The sequence below is a fragment of the Oratosquilla oratoria genome, chromosome 40, assembly GCF_046742065.1.
Source record: "Oratosquilla oratoria isolate Oo_2021 chromosome 40, ASM4674206v1, whole genome shotgun sequence".
Classification (NCBI taxonomy): Eukaryota; Metazoa; Arthropoda; class Malacostraca; order Stomatopoda; family Squillidae; genus Oratosquilla; species Oratosquilla oratoria.
Window position 1 is genome coordinate 19,582,309 of NC_134816.1, and position 22,730 is coordinate 19,605,038.

Genomic DNA, 22,730 nt, shown 5'->3' on the forward strand with positions numbered 1-22,730 from the left:
GTTCTCCGTCCTCGAGTCCAAACAGACTCTAACGGTCTAACGCGTTCTTCTGCGCCGCAGGTTCCTCTTCAAGAACAACCCTGAGAACCTCAAACTTCGAGGTCCGGACATCACGTTGGTCTTCGAGTCGAACCGACGCTATGGCGCAGAGGGCTTCTCGTGCTCCCTAAAGGCATACGGTGCGTAAGTATTCCTGTTTCTTTCAAAAACGCTTCATTCCCAAAAAATAAACAAATAAACAAACAAATCCCGCCGAGCGAGAGAAGTTGTCCAATCTGTCAAGGAGCTCTACATGTCACGTCAGGAAACATAAGAGAAGACATGTTTTATTAATCCGGAGACGATCATAAATGTTGGTCAGATTGATGCAACGGGCATAACTTTTGACATATTGGAGCCGTGAATGAAAATAATGTTTTACGTCACTGTAACCTTGACTTATGACGCTAGATCTTAGAAAATCTATAGGATTCATCCTTGGAATCAACTTTATAAGATACCATGGTATGAATATGATCAAACCAAGTTAAGAGGACAAAACGTGTGACAACGTTATAGACAGACAGACTAACGGTGGGATTCTTAAAAAATTATTTCCTTACATAAATCTTATATAAATCCTTTGAAGAGAAATATTTATATAAGGAAATATTTTTTTTTAAGAATACCACCGTAAAAATCTTACGATGGTATTCTTAAAAACATTCTTTCCTTATATAAATCTTTCCCTTCCAAGGATTTATACAAGATTTATAAAAGGATGTTTTTTCTTTAAGAATACCACCGTATGTATCATACTTTCGACAACTAGGCTTCAGAGAGGTAGGGTGGAGGTGTAGGAGACTGGGAAGAGGTGGGGAGGAATTTCAGAGTTGTGGGGTTGGCGGGGCGACCTGAGAGGTACAGACACTTTTCAACTTACGAACGAATTACGTTCAGAACGGCCATTCGTAACTCGAAATGTTCGTAAGTCGGTATTCAAAATAATTTTAAAGACACTCAAATCTGCACGCATAAGTAGATATGATATAAAGTCAATGTATATGTTATCCCAAAACACATTACTAATGATGCATGAAACAAAAATAAATTGTAGTACTGATGCTTTAATGTTGGATTGCTTACTATTGAAACTGATAAAATAGGCTTGAATTTCGTGCGTATGTTTGAAAGTTCGTAAGTCGAATGTTCGTAAGTCGAATGTTCGTAAGTCGAATGTTCGTAAGTCGAATGTTCGTAAGTCGAATGTTTGTAAGTCGAATGTTCGTAAGTCGAATGTTCGTAAGTCGAATGTTCGTAAGTCGAATGTTCGTAAGTCGAATGTTCGTAAGTCGAATGTTCGTAAGTCGAATGTTCGTAAGTCGAATGTTCGTAAGTCGAATGTTCGTAAGTCGAATGTTCGTAAGTCGAATGTTCGTAAGTCGAATGTTCGTAAGTCGAATGTTTGTAAGTCGAATGTTCGTAAGTCGAATGTTCGTAAGTCGAATGTTCGTAAGTCGAATGTTCGTAAGTCGAATGTTCGTAAGTCGAATGTTCGTAAGTCGAATGTTCGTAAGTCGAATGTTCGTAAGTCGAATGTTCGTAAGTCGAATGTTCGTAAGTCGAATGTTCGTAAGTCGAATGTTCGTAAGTCGAATGTTCGTAAGTCGAATGTTCGTAAGTCGAATGTTCGTAAGTCGAATGTTCGTAAGTCGAATGTTCGTAAGTCGAATGTTCGTAAGTCGAATGTTCGTAAGTCGAATGTTCGTAAGTCGAATGTTCGTAAGTCGAATGTTCGTAAGTCGAATGTTCGTAAGTCGAATGTTCGTAAGTCGAATGTTCGTAAGTCGAATGTTCGTAAGTCGAATGTTCGTAAGTCGAATGTTCGTAAGTCGAATGTTTGTAAGTCGAATGTTCGTAAGTCGAATGTTCGTAAGTCGAATGTTCGTAAGTCGAATGTTCGTAAGTCGAATGTTCGTAAGTCGAATGTTCGTAAGTAGAAGAGCGTCTGTACTTTTACAAAGCTATCTACGATTTCTTACATCTTTATTTCAGCCGATGGTTTACCTGAAGAAACAGAAGAGCCACTGGCCTACGATCCTCCTGCATCCTCGCCCTCGCCGAGCTCCATGCACACTTTGATTGTCACAACATCACCTCCTCCTCCTCCTACTTCTCTTCATCCTCCTCAAGAACCTCCAATGTCTTCTCCAAGTCCTTCTCCTCCACAAAGACCTTCGCCTCCGTCACCTCCTCCTCAGAGTCCCACCTCACCTCCTCCTCCACCTCAGAGACCTCCTCCACCTCAAACACCTCCGCCTCAAACACCTCCTCCGCCTCAAACCTCTCCTCCACCTCAAACCTCTCCTCCACCTTCTTCTTCACCTTCAGTTCCTCAAACTACGCCTGCGGATTCGGCCACTTTAGGGACGCCCCCTGCAGAGGATGGCCTGAATCTGTCCAGGGCCAACTGCGGGATCGTCAATAGGGACCTCACCAGGATCGTCAACGGACAGCTGGCAGATTCAAACGAATATCCGTGGCAGGTAACAGTCGTTCGAACTTGACAACTTTTTTGTAGCAGGTAAAGGTACGTTTTGCTCGGTGAGATTATTAGCCTACTACCGCGGGAGATGCGGATCCTACCTCCTGGCATCATAACTGGGGAAACACGTTGCTAGGTTCGATTAAAATCATCAGCTTCGTATTTTGCAGCTCGAAGTAAAACAGCCCCATTCAAAAACAAAGAATAAGTGTTCTAGATAATCGTTTGACGATCATTATTGATCCTGAACGATCATCGTTGAGCGATAATCTTACCAAGTAAAACATACCTTAAGAGCAAGCAGATGTGTTCTCTGCGATGCCTTTCTTTCCTTGTTCTTTTTAAATTTGTTTATAAAACTAGATGAAGTTTTATTTTCTATCTTATTAGGGACTTCGTCAAGGATGCGTTATGTCGCCCTGGCTGTTCAACTTATACATGGATGGGGTGGTGCGAGAGGTGAATGCTAGGGTAGTGGGTCAGGGATTGGAGATGGTTAGAGAAAATGGAGAAAAGTGGGAGGTGAGCCAGCTGTTGTTTGCGGACGACACTGCGCTTATGGCAGGGTCAGAGGAGGGATTGAGGAAGCTGGTGGCAGAGTTTGGGAGAGTATGTGATAGAAGAAAGCTAAAGATAAATGTGGGTAAAAGTAAGGTGATGAGATGTACAAGGGGTGAAAGTGGCAGTAGACTGGAAGTGAACATTAAGGGAGAGCGACTGGAGGAAGTGGATAGTTTTAGATACTTGGGTGCAAGTGTAGCAGGAAAAGGTGGAGTGAAGGTGGAGGTAGAATGCAGATTGAGAGAAGCGAGTAAATGCCTTGGTGGTTTAAAGAGTGTAATGAGGAATAGACATTTGGGAATGGATGCGAAGAGGAGACTGTATGAAGGAGTGATTGTGCCAACAGCGCTGTATGGGGCAGAAACGTGGAACATAAGAGAAGAAGAGAGAAGGAGTTTGAATGTGTTTGAGATGAGGTGTCTGAGAAGTATGGTGGGGGTTACTAGGCTGGATTTAGTGAGAAATGAGGAGGTGAGGAGGAGAACAGGGGTGAAAAAGGATTTGGGAGATAGGGTTGATGAAAGAATATTAGGATGGTTTGGACACATGGAAAGAATGAGTGAAGAAAGACTAGTAAAAGAGGTATGGAAGGCAGATGTGGAGGGAGTGAACATGAGGGGACGTCCTAGGATGAGGTGGATGGATGGGGTGAAGGGGGCTTTGGGGAAGAGGGGAATGTCTGTTGAGGAAGGAAGGGAGAGGACGGAAGACAGAGGTGAGTGGAGAATGGTTGTATATGGATGATGTTGTGACTGCATGAGGAGGAATGGGCGGGGGGTGGGGGTGGGGTAGTATGTGTGAGTGAATTTTGACGCAGCCCGAAGGGATTTCTCCCCGTCCTCGCCTTATATGCAAAGGGGGACGGAGAGGGGGGGTCGCCGATTAAGTGAAGCGGCCTTGCTGTGGATGTACTGTCTTGCGACACTGCTTCTGACCCAGGGCGGTGGGCAGGGTGCAGGGATGACCCGTCATCCAGGAGGTGCTCAGATGAGAGGGAGGGTGGGAGGGGTGTGGAGTGTATTTAGGGATGGAATGGGCGGGAGTGTTTTTATGCCTTTCCCTTTCTGGCTACCTCCCTTGGAAGGGGGAAAAAGCCTTGGTATATGTATGTATGTATTAAGTACTATTTTATAGTTTTGTATATAATTCATATATTCCCTTATTTATTTCTCTTGCTAAGACTAACAGATGGACGTTTACTTATCTATATGGGAATTAAAACATTCTTGGTATTAGCACATATTGGTAAAATATTGAAAAAAATATATATATCTTCTCGGCTCTACATGACGCCCGTCTTGGTTCATGTATAACTAAAATGCAATTTCATGCATGTGCAGTACATCTCATCCCAATTCCTCCATGGCGTGGTATCACGCTGTCTCACCACGATTAGGCGCGGCTAATCAAAATGTCGACATTTCTGCCATTTTCTTTAGCGTTCTCGATCTGTGACCCAGTCTTCTTATTCGTTTATTGTTTTATATATGATTTTACTTAATTTTGTTTTATTCATCTACACGTTAATTTCTTAATGGAGCTTTTTCTGTCACTACAATCCGATTCCAAAATTCAAACTTATAACATGTTTTGAACGAATTCTATGGCCGGACAGTACTGTAAAATCTCTTGATATGTAAAACAGAATTTAGGTATTTGTATAGATTACCTCCCTTATACGGGGGAAGAAGCCATTAGGATATAGATATTCTTATAGATTTGAATGCAAACTAGTAAGTATATACGATTAGGGTACAAATGCTTCGGTGCGTGTACAAAGTTTCGCTAAAGTTTAATTCTCCATTGGGTGAAACTAATTCGTCATTGTATTTTCCCGCCGATGTTCACGCCAATTTTCACGCCAATTTTCTCGCCAATTTTCTCCTTGGCTCCTCCATTATAATACAGTCTTCTGGAGATATAAATCCGGCTCATGCCAGGATTTTTTTTTTTTTTTTTTTTTTGCAACAAAGCAGTGTGGATGTGAAGACATTTACTTTTTCGTTAAAGCCAACATCACAAGATTCAGATCACAGAGATGATTCTCTTTATTTCTCGGACACGAAAATATGGATATATGAAACGGAGTGAATTCCAACATTGTGTTTATGTTAGATGAAGTTAGAAAAGAGGATTTTCATAAGTTAACAATACAAATAGGAATAAAATTTTCTTGATACATTTGTGAACATTTTGTCATGAATGAAGGATCAAAGTGATTCTTTTCCATCTGTAATGAAAAAGTAACGTTAAACAAACTAATATTAAATAAATAAAATAGAAGAAAACGTGTATATATATATATATATATATATATATATATATAATGTGTGTGTGTGTGTGTGTGTGTGTATAAAATATTCTCATCTCATCTGACACCTGTTAGGTCATGTATACTATCCCAGCCTGGTCTCCTTCAGTTTCCTTGTGCTTCACTTTTGTCAGGATATCGTGCAGAATGTTCATAGGTTTGTGCGCAACCGATATCCCGTGTTTATCTAAAAACCTGGCCGTCACTTCAGACGGCTCTTTTATGTTGGGCACCGTAATTCTGTTAGACCTAGGGAGTCTCTCCCCTTCCGCGTTGTTCTCCTGTCTTGCTGTCTACCTTATCACCACTACCCTAGGGTACCCATTGTCCTTAAAGACCTTCCTAAGGTGGTTCTTTTCTTCTTCTTTTCTGTATTTTTGTATTAATTGTATTTTGTTTACTGTGTGCTATATTTTTGTGTTCATAATAACTTTTGTGTTTCCTATGAGTTTTGGAAATTTGATTTACTCCCTCTCCCCCTACCAGAAATCTACTTTTCGCAAGCTTGAGAGCTCACGGAAAAAGTTAATTAATAATTCTTTTGCTGTCGTTTTTAACAGTATATGTATTTGTATATGAGTATATGTATATGTTTATGTATATATGTATATGCATATGTGTATATGTATATATGTGTATATGTATATATGTGTATGTATGTGTATATGTGTATGTGTGTATGTATATGTGTATATGTGTGTATGTATATGTGTATATATGTGTATGTGTATATGTTTGTGTATGTGTATATATGTGTATGTGCATGTGTGTATGTGCATGTGTGTATGGGCATGTGTGTATGTGCATGTGTGTATGTATGTGTGTATATGCATGTGATCCAAAGATCAATGTGAAAGACCAAGGTGAATCACATACACACATGCACATACACACATTCACATACACATGTGTGTGTGCATGTGTATGTGCATGTGTATATGCATGTGTGTATATGCAGTGTATACGTGTATACGAGTATATGCAATATCACCACGGGGAAAGAGGAACTTTTATACAGTAAGTACTTTCGTGTATATACATATTGAGAAAAAAGATGTAAAAACCCTCAGGCAAATTATCCCACCGTCCTAGATGACTGAAAAAAATGGTGGGACAGAGAGAGCTGAGAGAGTTGATGACGGATTTATGGTTATTTTATGGCCGGGGTTGATGTCCGTCAGCTTGTTACATCTGCCATTCGTTAACCATAAAAGAAATCTATTAAGTGGGAGCAGGTTTTGAATACTAGATAAATCTGCGAAACATGACCTTATACCGATAGGGTTAATGGATTTGGCCACAGTGTAACATATGTGTGTGTTGCTTTGGACTAGGCGATGTAGGGAGAGAGTGATGAGCGGTTTCGTTTGTATACTTTGGTCTAATGAAGGTACATGTGTCAGAGGCAGACGTGGCGTGGTCCCCAAGTGAGGGATCGACCCCGAAGGCCTAATGACGCGCAACAAGTTGAGTACAGAGAACTAACTGACCAACTGAATGGCCTGCCCGCTCGGGGTTGGCAGGATATATACACGGGACTGACCCGACGCCATGACCAGACGCGACCTAATTGCGGTGACCCTTTCTGGCTTGTCAATACCAGGGTCAGGTCCTACACACTCTAACTCCAAATGCATACAATTTGCACCGATGCTAGAATGCTTGTGGAGTACATGTACACCACAACAGTCTTGTTTTTTTTTTTATGAATTTCATTCGATTTGGCTTTTGTTTTCATATTGTCCTTGCATTTTCCCCTGGAGTTTTATGTTGGATTGTAATGAAAGTCATTACTCGTGTTCATTAAAGTAACTAGAGTTTTTTGTGGTTGAATAAAACGACTAAACGACAGGAGGAAGAATGAATACAAGAAAAAACACAAAAATAGATCAAAGGGGTTATCACATTAGGTTGGTTTTCTTCCAACCTCCGATCAGTTGGCGGTACCGCCCACCTCCAACTTTTCCCCGCCGTAAAATCACTACGGCAAACTATTTAGTTTTCTCAGCACTCACAAAGGCAGAGCATGCATGCCGACAGGAGACCTTTTGGTCCATATCTAGGTCGGATGCAAAAAAAAAAAAAAAAAGATAAATTCATAAAAAACTATGTCAATAATTAATAAAATACATTGGCATTCATTATAGGCAGGCAACCGCAATTCGTGTAGTCTGGAGCCTATTCGTCAGCGTCTGTCTGTCACTGGGCGGGCGCAGGCCAAATTGCTTCAAGTAACAGTTACAGTCCGATGGATGTCTTGTAGAGGTGGGTTGGTTGGTGCAGAGAATGATGTAAGTGATGCAGCTGGATCTTGAACCTCGTTTAGATTCTGGTCCGCCAACTGTAATCCTCTCCATGCCCTTCGGTCCTGTGCTACTTCCATCCAGGTTGCTTTATTTATTCCCAGTGGTGGGCAGCGATAAATTTTGCAATAAAGCGATAATGTAAAAGCGATAAATTAGTCCTATAACGATAAAGCGATAAATTCCCAAGATACCTTAAAGCGATAAGCGATAAATCCTGCGATAAATACAAAAATACTCAATTTTTGCTACTTATCCATTTAAAAACCTCTTTTTTTTTACACTTGAAACACCATATCTGTTTGCCGCGTAACAATGAGCCTGTAACCTCCCGCCGCGCCGTAACGGTTTTTCGTCTACTTTATCGATGGACTTATCGCGGGAAATTTGAAAGCGATAAATATAAGCGATAAAATTTTCCGGTTAAAGCGATATTATCGCTTTACTTATCGCAACGCCCACCACTGTTTATTCCTCTTCTGTCCATCTCCGCATCCACTCCATCCATCCATCTCATTCGAGGTCTACCTCTGGGTCTTCTCTCAGGCATTCTATCCATCATAACTCGTTTGTTTTCTCAGCAATATACATAAAATGTCATTTGACATAATGGAGGACAATTATTTCCCTCCAGCATATCAGATTTCCTTCCTGGAAGCTGCGGACTGCAAATTTCCTCCAGCAATCGGAGGTAAAACGTCCCTTTAAGAGTTGCACAGAATAAGCGGTGAACTAAGATTTCTATTTTCAATTCTTATTTCCACCCCTTTCAGGCAGTGTTCACCAATTCTAGCCTCTTTACCCTATTACCAATATTTTATCTTTACAACATGAGAATGAAGGAAAATGCAAGAGACCATAAGGCCTACATCAGGCAGTTCCATGCCTATTACCACCTATCGTTCCCATTCATGAAGCTAACCTTGTCTTAAAACAATCGATAGTTTTAGTCCATTTCATTCGTTAACCGCCCTATTGGTAAAACAGTTCTTGCCTATCTATTTCTTAAATCTAAATTTGTCCAATTTCAATCCGTTTTATCCTATTTAATCACAGGTGTCTTTGAAATTACAGGTGTTTCTGACTATGATATGGAACGACGGGCGAAACCAGGTGTGTGGCGCTAGCCTCATTTTTGAGGCCTGGGTGCTAACAGCAGCTCATTGTGTCCTGAGGTGAGTGGATGAGGTTGAGGCGAGTGGATAAGGCTGAGGCGAGTGGATGAAGCCGGGGCGAGTGGATGAGGCCGGGGCGAGTGGATGAGGCCGGGGCGAGTGGATGAGTCCGGGGCGAGTGGACGAGTCCGGGGCGAGTGGACGAGTCCGGGGCGAGTGGACGAGTCCGGGGCGAGTGGACGAGTCCTGGGCGAGTGGACGAGTCCTGGGCGAGTGGACGAGTCCTGGGCGAGTGGACGAGTCCTGGGCGAGTGGACGAGTCCTGGGCGAGTGGACGAGTCCTGGGCGAGTGGACGAGTCCTGGGCGAGTGGACGAGTCCTGGGCGAGTGGACGAGTCCTGGGCGAGTTGAAGAGTCCTGGGCGAGTGGACGAGTCCTGGGCGAGTGGACGAGTCCTGGGCGAGTGGACGAGTCCTGGGCGAGTGGACGAGTCCTGGGCGAGTGGACGAGTCCTGGGCGAGTGGACGAGTCCTGGGCGAGTGGACGAGTCCTGGGCGAGTGGACGAGTCCTGGGCGAGTGGACGAGTCCTGGGCGAGTGGACGAGTCCTGGGCGAGTGGACGAGTCCTGGGCGAGTGCATGAAGGTGAGATCTTAGGGTCATCAACGTATTTCGAGATGCGAAAGGGGGTAATGGTCTGTGAATACAAAAATAGTATACTGGTAATAGCAATATTCATATATTGCTAATCATGGTAATATTAATAGTAGAATAACAATTATAATATAATAACAGTAATGATAATGATATTGATAATGAAAATAATGAAAATAATAATGATAAAACAATTTTAAAAAATCATTATAATTATTAAAGTAATGATGATCATAGAAATATTACTCATTGTATTAATAGTAATGGTATGGTGTCAATAGTAATTATTGTAGTGGTAATTGTGATGGTAATAGTAATGGTTACGATGGTAATGGTAGTAATGGTAATTTTGGTAAAGGTAGGAATGGTAATAGTAATTATGGTAAAGATAGTAATGGTAATGGTAACTATAGTAAGTAATAGTAATATGGTAATGGTAATTATGGTAATAGTAATGGTGATATGGTATTTATCACTAGTAATTATGGCAATTATGATGGTAATGATAATAGTATTTGTAATAGTAATGATGGTAATGGGAATAGTAATAGCGGTAATAGTAATTATGGTAGTGGTAATTACTGTAATGTTAACGATACTTGTAATAGTAACTTTAATATCAGCTGTAATAGTAATGATGGTAATATGGTGGTAATGGTAATATTGAAAATTATGGTAACTAATAATGAAAGTTATGGTAATGGCGATGGTAATGGTAACAGTAATGGTAAAATTAATAAGGGTAATGTTAAAAATGATGGTAATGGTAATGTTGAAATGGATGTAATGGTAATGATAAGGGTATTAGAATTATGGTAATAGAAATGGTAATAGGGGTAATGTTAAAATTATGGTAATGGTAATGATAAGGGTAATGTTAAAATGATGGTAATGTTATGGTAATGGTGATAAAGGTAATGTTAAAAATGGTAAGGGTAATGTTAAGATGTTGGTAAAGGTAAGAGTAATGATAAGATTATGGTAATGGTAATAAGGGTAATGTTAAAATGATGGTAATGGTAATGTTAAAATGATGGTAATAGTAATAAGGGTAATGTCAAAATTGTTAAAAATTGGCAATGGTGATAGTAATGGTAATAAGGGTAATGTTAAAATGGTGGTAATGGTAATAGTGATGGTAATGCTAAAATGATGGTAATGGTAATAGTAATGATAAGGGTAATGTAAAAATGATGGTAATGGTAATAAGGGTAATGTTAATGATGGTAATAGTAAGGGTAATGTTAAGATTGATTATGGTAGTAGTATTGGTAATGTTAAAATGACTAATGGTAATAAGGGTAATGATGAAAATGATGGTAATAGTAATAAGGATAATGTTAAAATTGATTATGGTGATAGTATTGGTAATAATGTTAAAATGACGGTAATGGTAATAAGGGTAATGTTGAAAATGATGGTAATGGTAATAAGGGTACTGTTAAAATTAATGGTGATGGTAATTTGTAATGGTAGTAATAAGGGTAATGTTAAAATTAATGGTAATTGGTAATGGTAATAGTAATAAGGGTACTGTTAAAATTAATGGTAATGGTAATTGGTAATGGTAGTAGTAATAAGGGTAATGTTAAAATTGATGGTAGTAGAATTGGTAATGTTAAAATGATGGTAATGATAATAAGGGTAGTGTTAAAATTTATGGTAAGGGTAAATGTTAATAGTAATAAGGGTAATGTTAAAATTGATTATGGTAATAATGGTAACGATAATAGTAATGGTAGTGGTAGTGGTAATGGCAATAGTAATTAATGGTAATGGTAATAGTAACGGTAATAGTAATGGTAATTAATGGTAATGGTAATTAATAGTAATGGTAATTAATGGTAATGATAATTAATGGTAATGGTAATAGTAATGGTAATAGTAACGGTAATGGTAATGGTAATAGTGGTAATGGTAATAGTGGTAATGGTAATAGTGGTAATGGTAATAGTGGTAATGGTAATAATGGTAATAATGGTAGTGGTAATAATGGTGGTAGTGGTAATAATGGTAATAGTGGTAGTGGTAATAATGGTAATAGTGGTAGTGGTAATAATGGTAATAGTAATGGTAATGGTAATAGTAATGGTAATAGTAATGGTAATAGTAATGGTAATAGTAATAAGGGTACTGTTAAAATTAATGGTAATGGTAATTGGTAATGGTAGTAGTAATAAGGGTAATGTTAAAATTGATGGTAGTAGAATTGGTAATGTTAAAATGATGGTAACGATAATAAGGGTAGTGTTAAAATTTATACATGCATACATATACCAAGGCTTTTTCCCCCTTCCAAGGGAGGTAGCCAAAAAGGGAAAGGCATAAAAACACTCCCACCCATTTCATCCCTAAATACACTCCACACCCCTCCCACCCTTCCTCTCATCTGAGCACCTCCTGGATGACGGGTCATCCCTGCACCCTGCCCACCGCCCTGGGTCAGAAGCAGTGTCGCAAGACACAGTACATCCACAGCAAGGCCGCTTCATTTAATCGGCGACCCCCCCTCTCCGTCCCCCTTTGCATATAAGGAGAAGACGGGGAGAAATCCCTTCGGGCTGCGTCAAAATTTACTCACACATACTACACCACCTCCCACCCCCCCGCCCATTCCTCCTCATGCAGTCACAACATCATCCATATACAACCATTCTCCACTCACCTCTGTCTTCCGTCCTCTCCCTTCCTTCCTCAACAGACATTCCCCTCTTCCCCAAAGCCCCCTTCACCCCATCCATCCACCTCATCCTAGGACGTCCCCTCATGTTCACTCCCTCCACATATGCCTTCCATACCTCTTTTACTAGTCTTTCTTCACTCATTCTTTCCATGTGTCCAAACCATCCTAATATTCTTTCATCAACCCTCTCTCCCAAATCCTTTTTCACCCCTGTTCTCCTCCTCACCTCCTCATTTCTCACTCTATCTAGCCTAGTAACCCCCACCATACTTCTCAGACACCTCATCTCAAACACATTCAAACTCCTTCTCTCTTCTTCTCTTATGTTCCACGTTTCTGCCCCATACAGTGCTGTTGGCACAATCACTCCTTCATACAGTCTCCTCTTCGCATCCATTCCCAAATGTCTATTCCTCATTACACTCTTTAATCCACCAAGGCATTTACTCGCTTCTCTCAATCTACATTCTACCTCCACCTTCACTCCACCTTTTCCTGCTACACTTGCACCCAAGTATCTAAAACTATCCACTTCCTCCAGTCGCTCTCCCTTAATGTTCACTTCCAGTCTACTGCCACCTTCACCCCTTGTACATCTCATCACCTTACTTTTACCTACATTTATCTTTAGCTTTCTTCTATCACATACTCTCCCAAACTCTGCCACCAGCTTCCTCAATCCCTCGTCTGACCCTGCCACAAGCGCAGTGTCGTCCGCAAACAACAGCTGGCTCACCTCCCACTTTTCTCCATTTTCTTTAACCATCTCCAATCCCTGACCCACTACCCTAGCATTCACCTCTCGCACCACCCCATCCATGTATAAGTTGAACAGCCAGGGCGACATAACGCATCCTTGACGAAGTCCCACCTTTACCTCAAACCACTCACTCTCTCCATTTCTAATCCTGACACAAGCTCTACTACTCTCATAAAAACTCTTGACAGCTCCCAGAAGCTTTCCTCCTATCCCATAAATCTGCATAACCTCCCACAGTGCCTTTCTGTCTACCCTATCATAAGCCTTTTCCAGATCCATAAAAGCCCAAAAAACATCCTTCCCCTTTCCTATAGCTTTCTCACATATCTGTCTTACCACAAAGATCTGATCTACACAACCTCTACCTGTCCTAAATCCACACTGTTCCTCACCAATTACTCCTTCTGTTCCTCTCCTAATCCTCTCAATTAAGATCCTCCCATAAGCCTTCCCTACTACACTTAACAGGCTAATCCCTCTGAAACTACTACATTCACACTTGTCCCCTTTTCCCTTGTAAAGAGGAACTATACAGGCACTTCTCCAGTCCTCCGGTACTCTACCCTCTCTCCAGCAAACATTAAATAACCTCACCAACCAGTCCACCATCACTGAACCTCCCTTTTTCAGACATTCTGCATGGCATCCATCCAGACCAGGTGCCTTACCTGCTTTCATCATCTTTACAACTGCCTTCACCTCATCCTTCCTTATTTCTCCTCCATTCTCCTCACTCATGGTAATGGTAATAATGGTAATAATGGTAATGGTAATAATGGTAATGGTAATGGTAATAATGGTAATGGTAATAATGGTAATGGTAATAATGGTAATGGTAATCAAAGTAATACTAAAATGTTGGTAATGGTTATAAGGGTAATGTTAAAATCATGGTAATGGTAATAGTAATAAGGTAATGTTAGAATGATGGTAATAGTAACGGCAATGAAGGTAAAAGTGATGGCAATGGTAATATTTGTGGTAACTAACCAATAACCAATAATAATAGCTTTAGAGATATGTTGACATTGTACAATTTGAGCTAATTCTAGGACTAGATTAAACTGAATTATTGTGCACTATGAACGACGCGGCGCCGTTCTTGTACTTGTGTCCTCGGCGCTCTGACTAGCAAAAGTTAGTTGTGCCTGGTGGAGTAAAGTGCGTGGGGGGGGGGGGGCACTGGGTGTCTGAGGAAGTCCGAATCACTTGATGCTTATTTGGTGTCACATCAAAAAGTTCGGTTATGACAGAGGAACGAGAAGTGGGAATATTTTTTTTCGGGGGTGGGTGGGAAGGGGTAACTAAGGAAATTAGGCGTTATGACTTTGCTGGGTGTGGAAGAGCAGCAGTTAATCATACTCCCTAGGCCTACTCCCTAGGCCCTAGGCCCCCTACCCCAAGCTGTTTATTGTATTCACGTACCACCGACGTTTATGCAATATCCACTATTATAAAGATAGGAATGGAGAAGGCTGGGCATAGGGATGAGTGGAAAATGGCTGTGTATGGACGATACTTTGACGAAGCCCGAAGGGATTTCTCCCAGGTTTCCTTATTTTCCATATAAAGGGAACGGAGAGGGGGTGGGTGGGTCGCTGATTAAGTGAAGCGGCCTTGCTGTGAATGTACTGTGTCTTACTGCATTGCTTCTGACCCGAGCAGAAGACAGGGGACAGGGATGACCCTTCATCCACGAGGAGCTAAGATGAGAGGGAAAACAAGAGTGGAATGGGTAGGAGTGGAATGGGTAGGAGTGGAACGGGTAGGAGTGGAATAGGTAGGAGTGGAATAGGTAGGAGTGGAATAGGTAGGAGTGGAACGGGTAGGAGTGGAACGGGTAGGAGTGGAGCGGGTAGGAGTGGAGCGGGTAGGAGTGGAGCGTGTAGGAGTGGAACGGGTAGGAGTGGAACGTGTAGGAGTGGAACGTGTAGGAGTGGAACGGGTGCGAGTGGAACGGGTGCGAGTGGAACGGGTGCGAGTGGAACGGGTGCGAGTGGAACGGGTGCGAGTGGAACGGGTGCGAGTGGAATGGGTGCGAGTGGAATGGGTGAGAGTGGAATGGGTGCGAGTGGAATGGATCCGCGTGGAATGGGTCCGAGTGGAATGGGTGGGAGTGGTATGGGTGGGAGTGGTATGGGTGGGAGTGGCATAGGTGGGAGTGGCATGGGTGGGAGTGGCATGGGTGGGAGTGGCATGGGTAGGAGTGGAATGGGTGGGAGTGGAATGGGTGGGAGTGGAATAGGCGGGAGTGGAATGGGTGGGAGTGGAATGGGTGGGAGTAGAATGGGTGGGAGAGGAATGGGTAGGAGTGGGTGCGTTGCTTTGACTTCGCTACCTCCCTTATAAGGAGAAAGACGCCCTTGATATATAGATAAAGAGAAACTATTGTACACTTATGCACAAACAAGTTTTTATATACACGAGAGAGCCAGTCACAGTGAAGAGTGACCCTCCTTTTTTTCTGTGTTTCAAAGGAAGAAGAAGAACGGTTCTCTGATGCTCCCGACAGTCACAGCCACGTTTGGCCTCCACAAGAGATCAAGCCCGCAAAACACATCGGCCTTCAATGTCCCTGTGAGCGAGATTCACATCGAGCCTCACCACAGCTTCACCTACGATCTGGCTCTTATCAAGTACGTGTTGACCGCTCCTGAGCTTTGGAAGAGCAAAAATCTATCTAATGTAAGGAAATACTGGAAGTAGTATATTGGAGCTAGTGCAGGCCTTATGGTCTCATACAGTCTCCTCCATTTTTATGTTCTATCGTTTTCAAACTTGTGGTTTCGTACATATTTAGAAGCACAAGGGTTCTGAGATTTTTTGTTGTACAAGACACACACATTTCATATATGTGTGTGTGTGTGTGTGCGTGTGTGCGTGCGCGTGTGTGCGTGTAATCGGAAGCGTGCTGATCTTTCATTCGCTTAGTTGTGGGTTCGAATCCCGCACCTTCCTCCGATTCCCAGCAGTGATTGTAACCTATCCCAAGAGCCCAAATTCATAGGTCAAAAGCAGCGGCTTCGGCCACAGCTGCGCGCTTTCTGGCGTACGTTTCCCACCTTCCATCTTCAGTACATATATATCAGTATTTGTTTCTTCTTCTTCTTTGCTTAATCCTTTGTTCTTCTGCCTTTCAGGCTGAAGAACCCCATCAGATTCTCCTCAAAGGTTAGGCCCATCTGCCTCCCTACCCGGGCCATGCAAGCACGTAATCTCACAGGCGTCATTGTCGCGATGGTTGGATGGGGAAGGACACAATCTGGTACGCTAAGTTCCTGTTTCTCTTTTCCCGATCAAAATATCCTTGTGTCTGTTACTACTCCTGGAGGTCATAGAAATAGTTTAGAATTTCATTACTTCAAGCCTTAGATGTTTTAATTTCAATTTTTCATAAATGTATGGTGTACTTTCTCTTCTGGGTATAAACTTCCACACAAAGAATGCGTACCGAAAGATTAGTAAAAGAGGTGTGGAAGGCAGAGGTGGAGAGAATGAACTTGAAGGGACGACCGAGGATGAAATGGATGGATGGGGTGAAGTGAGCAAGAGTGGAATGTCTGTTGAGCAAGGAAGGGAGAAGGCAGGAGATAGGAATGAGTGGAATGTGTGTATAGATGATACTGTCATGCAAGCGAAGGGCAGGGGATGGGGGATAGTGGATGCTTGTGTGTGCATGATATTTTGACGTAGCTCGAAGGGATTTCTCCACGTCTTCTCTTTTTTTCTGCATGAAGGGACGGAGAGGGGGTGGGGAGAGCTTAAATGAAGGGGCCTTGCTGTGGCTGTGCTGTGTCTTGCTACATTGCTTCTGACCCAAGGCAGTGGGCGGAATACAGGGATGACCCGTCATCCATGAGGAGCTAAGACGAGTGGAGGGAAGGGTAATGTATGGGAGTAGGTGCGTGCTTTTGACTTGGCTACCTCTCTTATAAGGGGGAAAAGCTCTTGGTATATAAACTTCCAGGAGAAATATACAGACACCTGGCACTCTTATATTTGTGGAAGTTGTACATATATATTACACACACATTCAAAAGCAGTTGAAAGGATAAGTAACATAGCTAGTAGACCTTGGGTTCGGTCGGAAGACAGGGTGTTATTAGGGGTTATCACACTGGGCTATCACACTGGGCCATCACACTGGGCTATTTTTCCTCCAACACCCTACTTCCAACCTCTATTTGAATAACTACAATACGGCTTCACTTACAGAACTCTAGACTTCTTTAAGAACTTTTCAACAGCATGTCTAACATTCGTACAAGTTTACAATATCTTTGTTCATCATTCAGCTTTGCTATATATTACAAAGGTAATTTGATATTTGGAGATTTGAAAAATAAAGTATTGTAGCCAAAATAGTTTTTACTCAAAGGAACTCTACTGTCGGCGCTGGTGAAGCCCGTGGAAGCCCAGTGAGATAACCCCTTAGGTCCTCAGGGCTGTACCCTGAAATGGACAGAAGGGAGGGTTGACGGGTTTCGAAAATGGACAGTAGAAATTGACAGTTGCCGCCAAATCTATCAAAATAAAACACGGAACCCTTATCAGTTTGACGTTTCGCTTATTGATGTATTTGTTAAATCTGTAACAAGCACAACCCTCGCACTCATAAAGGCTCCGTTTTTCGCATCAATTTTGCAGGACCAGAAGCTTGCATGCATGTATGAATACTCACCTAACCTACCTACCATTGGGCATTTGTAACGAATTTAAATCTAACTATAACCTCGAGGACTGTGACAGTCCTATCACCGACATCCTTCCACAAATTTAGGTTTAAGAAGTAAACAGGCAAGAACTGGTTTACAGAGGGATTAACGAATGAAGTAGACTTAGTAACAACGTTGCGAGAACTGAAACAACCGATTAGTTTAAGAGAAGATTAGGTTACTTTATGGACAGGATTGAAAATTGTTAAGGGACATGGAACTACCTAGTGTAGGCCTTGTTCTCTTGAAGTATCCTCCATTCTTATGTTCTTTGTCTTCTCTTTGATGCGCCCTCGGCAGGTAAACTGGCCGACGAGCTTCACGAGCTCGCCAGGTACTCTATAGATGCCAAAATGTGCAGAAAAGTCTTCGGCAACTATATCACAAACCATCACTTTTGTACCTCGGGAGTTGGAGTCAAGCATATTTGTCTGGTAAGTCCTGGAGTAACATTCCATCCATCTGGTAAGTGATTGGTGATTCGGTTTAACGTCGAGAACTATCCCCTATCAGGAGGTTAGGACGGAGCCTCTTACAGAGGACTTTGTAGCGTGAAATTTAATGAACCATGCCCTTGGTCCAACTCGTTCGTGGCAGGGATAGAACCGCCGTCACATTGACCTCCGTCGCAAGTAGCGTCGCTCTAGCCCGTTCGGGCAACGGGTCTAATGAGAAGTAGCACTACTATATTCAAATCTATTTCATTCTGTCAGGTTTTTCTATATAATGGCGATTTTTTTTCATCATTGAATTGTTTTCGCTATTATCTATCCTTATTTCAACCAGTAATAAAACTGCTGTTTTATAATAAAAAACAGATTTGTCTAAAATTCCAGAAATACACACAGACTGGATATGGATAGACACAAAAATAAACAAATGAATAAATCAATAAATGAAAAGATAAATAGATAAATACACGAATGAAAACAAAATACGAGTAACCATGTAATTAACGCCCGTATATAGATCTATCCATCTTTATAATTATTCACATTGTTTTACATGTCGATTTGTCAAATATAAATCAGTGTATTAAGACTGCATAACCATTGATCTTTCTTTAAACCTACACATGTAAGTACGCATGCATGTGTGAATGTGTGTGTATATGTGCATGCATATTAAAGGTACGTTTTGGTTTGTGCTATTATCACTACGACGATCGTTCATGCCTCACTGATGATCGTCAAACGAATGTCTAGATCACTAATTTTTTGTTTTTGAAAGGGTCTTCAGAGTACGATGCTGATAATTGCAACAGAACCTACCAACGCATTTACCCAAATATAATTCCAAGTATTATACGCGTCACCCGCCATTGGCTGTGGTAGATTAGTAACAATCGCACGGAGCAAAACGTACCTAAAACGGGTCCTACACAATCAATATTATTGCACAATATTCCATAATTTACTATATTTGACGTTGTAGGGGAGGTATTAAAGAATGACAATGAAATTAAGACATCAAATGTACAGGCCGAAAACGTATGCCTAGCCAATACCATCCTTACATTGTCAATAATATTATATAATACGGAATATTGCACAATAATATTGATCGTGTAGGGCCCGCTTTAGAGAGGAAGAGGTAGGAAGCGTTCAAGAAAGTATCTGGTGATCCAATTCCCCCCCAAAGGCGCTCACAACTTCTCCCGTTCCTAGGGAGATTCTGGAGGTCCTGTCATGTCGCTGGAAGAGAACCGCCTCTTCTTAACTGGAGTCATCAGCTTCGTAGCGTCCTCCAACTGCAAGGGAGAGTATCCAGATGGTCACACTTCAGTCAGTCATTTCATCGACTGGATAGAAAAAGTCACGGAAATCAAGCTTCAATAATCCCGCGGCACATATCTATACAAAAATCATGGGCATGATATTTTGTTCATGTAACTCGTCTGTCATATTTATGCATTTTATTTAATATATGTAAATACTCCTGTAGATTTAATCCATGTGTTCTCGTTTAGCTAATTTAGATAGACGAGAAATAAATATACAAATGCGAAAGTTTGTTTTCATTACCAAGAATTTTTACTATGCTGTCAATATTCGCTACGTGGCATCTACGGAAAGTACATTACATCTTTTTTAATTTTCTTAGTCTACTCTCACATCTCAACCCACGATCGTGTGTATATACAACAAGAATTCCTAGAGTCACGTTGTTCTTAGATATGATTGATATATCTTGTATTGTAGTCATGGGGTAGGATGTACAAAATAAAGGAGCTTACCGATTGATTACATCTTGGCTCCATGGATAACCTTAATGTGAATACGACATTCCTTCGGTAGTTTATATTCATTGATATTAACACCTACCTTGTCGTGCGATCAAGTTAATCACAAGCAAGCAACCGCGGACGCAACCTAACTAAAAAATCAACGCAGAAAGTATACAATAAACTCTACAGATGGAACAAATTCAGAACTTACCTTAATGACTTGTGCAACAATTTGCCTTTGCATGGTTAATGGTCAAGTATTGTACTTCGTCTCTGGAGGGGAAGGAGGAATCTTGATCCAATGGCATCGTTTAGTCCACTTTGTGCAACATGCACCGGGGCGCTGTGTATCATCCCACTTACACTATTAGCGCCATCTAGGAGAACTATGCCATCAGAACTCAATTCTCCTTATTAACAACTCGAGTTGGTCTTCATGTCGAGGGTGTGATGGTATGCAACAAACATTCACGTGATGCACAGCACTGGAGATGGTCAATGTAGTAGTCTTGAGAACTATACTCCAGGCCAGGTGTTTCTTACTATGTACTTAACAGCAACCTTAACATAGGCTTAGTTGTGCGATTACATTTCATCAAATCAACCCTGAAAGTATTATGCACTTCGGAAAAATCTTAAAAGTGCACCTCATAAGCGTCAAATAATTCGTAGCGTTATGCAATACTCAAGAAACCATCCGATTACAGAATACAAAGCTAAGGCGATGAGACAGAGCTATGTTGAACAACTAGGATAGTGCTGGAGTAGAAGTGTAGGTTAGCTTGATGCACAATTTTAGGGAGAACTTTGCGTGTCTGAGGTGAAGAAGGTAACAGGATCTCTTAACAAGAATCTTAATATACAAGGAACCACTGAGGTTATGGGGAAGCAGATTATCTTCCTATTCCATATGTCCTGTCCTAGTCTTACTTGGAGATCTTGCTATCTACATTCTTAGAAAGACGAGTGTTCCAGGGTCAAGACTGGACTTACGACAGATGCAGGATAACTGGAAAGTTTAATGCGTTTCTCTCCGATGCGAAGTGAAATGGATAATTGTGGAGGAGGGGGGGGGGCATTTGTCAAGAATATATCCCAAGACAAAATCCTGATCAAAAGGAAGAGTCCTAAAGTGTCCGTTACGTTGGTGGGAAGGCGGCCAGGGTTATACGAGGTTTGGTCTTAACATGGTTTATTGGGACCTCCTAGAATTTTCCCTGCCCCTGCACGGTTTGGAGTGAAGCGGAGGGAGTGTGTAGATATCCGTTATAGGTAGTGCCCCCTGGGTAACGCTAACGACAGCGGTGAAGCTGTGACAGGCCTAGCAAGCCGGTAGTGGATGGAAACCTGCTCAAGAACCGCATGCTCAGCCTCGGAATGGACGGAATTTACGGCATCGACCTAGGAGACGGTATGATGACCGCACCGACTGGAAGAGGCCGATGCAGACTGACTGGTCTACATAGATCTACCAGGCGGATGGTGAGAAGGTGAGAAGGTGAGAAGGTAGGGGGTGGAAGGGTAATCAGGGATTAATGTTGCATACCAAGCCGTTTTGCAGGTTCGGTTGTTCCCGGGATATCAACACAAGACGGCACCCATCAAAAGGACAGACTAAGTGTGAATACGACTAGGCCTGTCGTTCGCAGCAACAAACTAGATCAAACATACATTAATCCCGTTGCCTGGAACACTATTTTCCAAGTTTTTCAATACTAAACTTGTGGCAAGGAACTATAGAAAGAACACCCTGCAAACCATTAAGTTCAAATCTCCAGATAATTATGCCTTTCCTCCACCAATAGAACATTTCCAAACAGCACTAACGTCCATAACAGCACACTTTCACAACCATCTCGTGGCTGGAGATTACCACCTGCCCAAATGTTCTTCCTTACACATAAGGACCTATCAAAAAAGATTTGCATTCTTACTTTATCTATCCCCTACACTTTCGCGGACACTTCCTATCGAAACCATTCCACAACATGAAAACTTATCCTCTATAGCCCATCTAATAGCTAATCAACACGTTCAATTGACCAACAGTACAAGAGTTGGTAGATTGCATCGAAATTATGTACCAACCACGTCCATAAACTAAAATATTCCATTTGGCCTACCAATGCTACTTAGAAAACGACTTTTCAGTCAACTTCAAGCTCCACACCCACAGGTCCGGCAGGGCCTGGGATGCCCTCTAGTCCAATCCCACACCAGTCAGGCACACGGTATCCCCGCCAGAGGCATAAACGTCATAAGGCCCAACTTTGGAGGGCTCTCACCGCCACACCCTTGGTCTCACGATTCTGCTGTCTACGCTCATGTGCACCCTATCCCACACTCTACTTGTGGCGCAAGTTTGGACCAAATCGCTGACCTTCGGATTTCCCCCCAAAATCCATGGGGTCCCCCTTGGAGATTTTTTGGATTTTGGGCCATTTTGGTCACCTCCACCGATTTACCCGCTATCACACCCACAGGTCCGGCAGGGCCTGGGATGCCCTCCAGTCCAATCCCACACCAGTCAGGCACACGGTATCCCCGCCAGAGGCATAAACGTCAAAAGGCCCAACTTAGGAGGGCTCTCACCGCCACACCCTTGGTCTCACGATTCTGCTGTCTACGCTCATGTGCACTCTATCCCACACTCTACTTGTGGCGCAAGTTTGGACCAAATCGCTGACCTTCGGATTTCCCCCAAAAATCCATGGAGATTTTTTGGATTTTGGGCCATTTTGGTCACCTCCACCGATTTACCCGCTATCACACACTACTTGTGGCGCAAGTTTGGACCAAATCGCTGACCTTCGGATTTCCCCCCAAAATCCATGGAGATTTTTTGGATTTTGGGCCATTTTGGTCACCTCCACCGATT

General features: G+C 42.1%; 1 protein-coding gene across 1 annotated transcript in view; it reads left to right on the forward strand.

Moving 5' to 3' along the window:
- Positions 1–19,489, forward strand: part of LOC143020488 (proclotting enzyme-like) — a 42,466-nt gene extending 22,977 nt beyond the window's left edge. The window contains exons 4-10 of the mRNA XM_076176913.1: positions 61–179; positions 2,035–2,525; positions 8,774–8,874; positions 15,388–15,546; positions 16,051–16,175; positions 17,926–18,059; positions 19,293–19,489. Coding sequence (XP_076033028.1) covers positions 61–179; positions 2,035–2,525; positions 8,774–8,874; positions 15,388–15,546; positions 16,051–16,175; positions 17,926–18,059; positions 19,293–19,463 — 1,300 coding nt within the window. The 3' untranslated portion in view covers positions 19,464–19,489. The remainder of the gene's footprint in view (positions 1–60; positions 180–2,034; positions 2,526–8,773; positions 8,875–15,387; positions 15,547–16,050; positions 16,176–17,925; positions 18,060–19,292) is intronic.
- Positions 19,490–22,730: the final 3,241 nt, after the last annotated feature.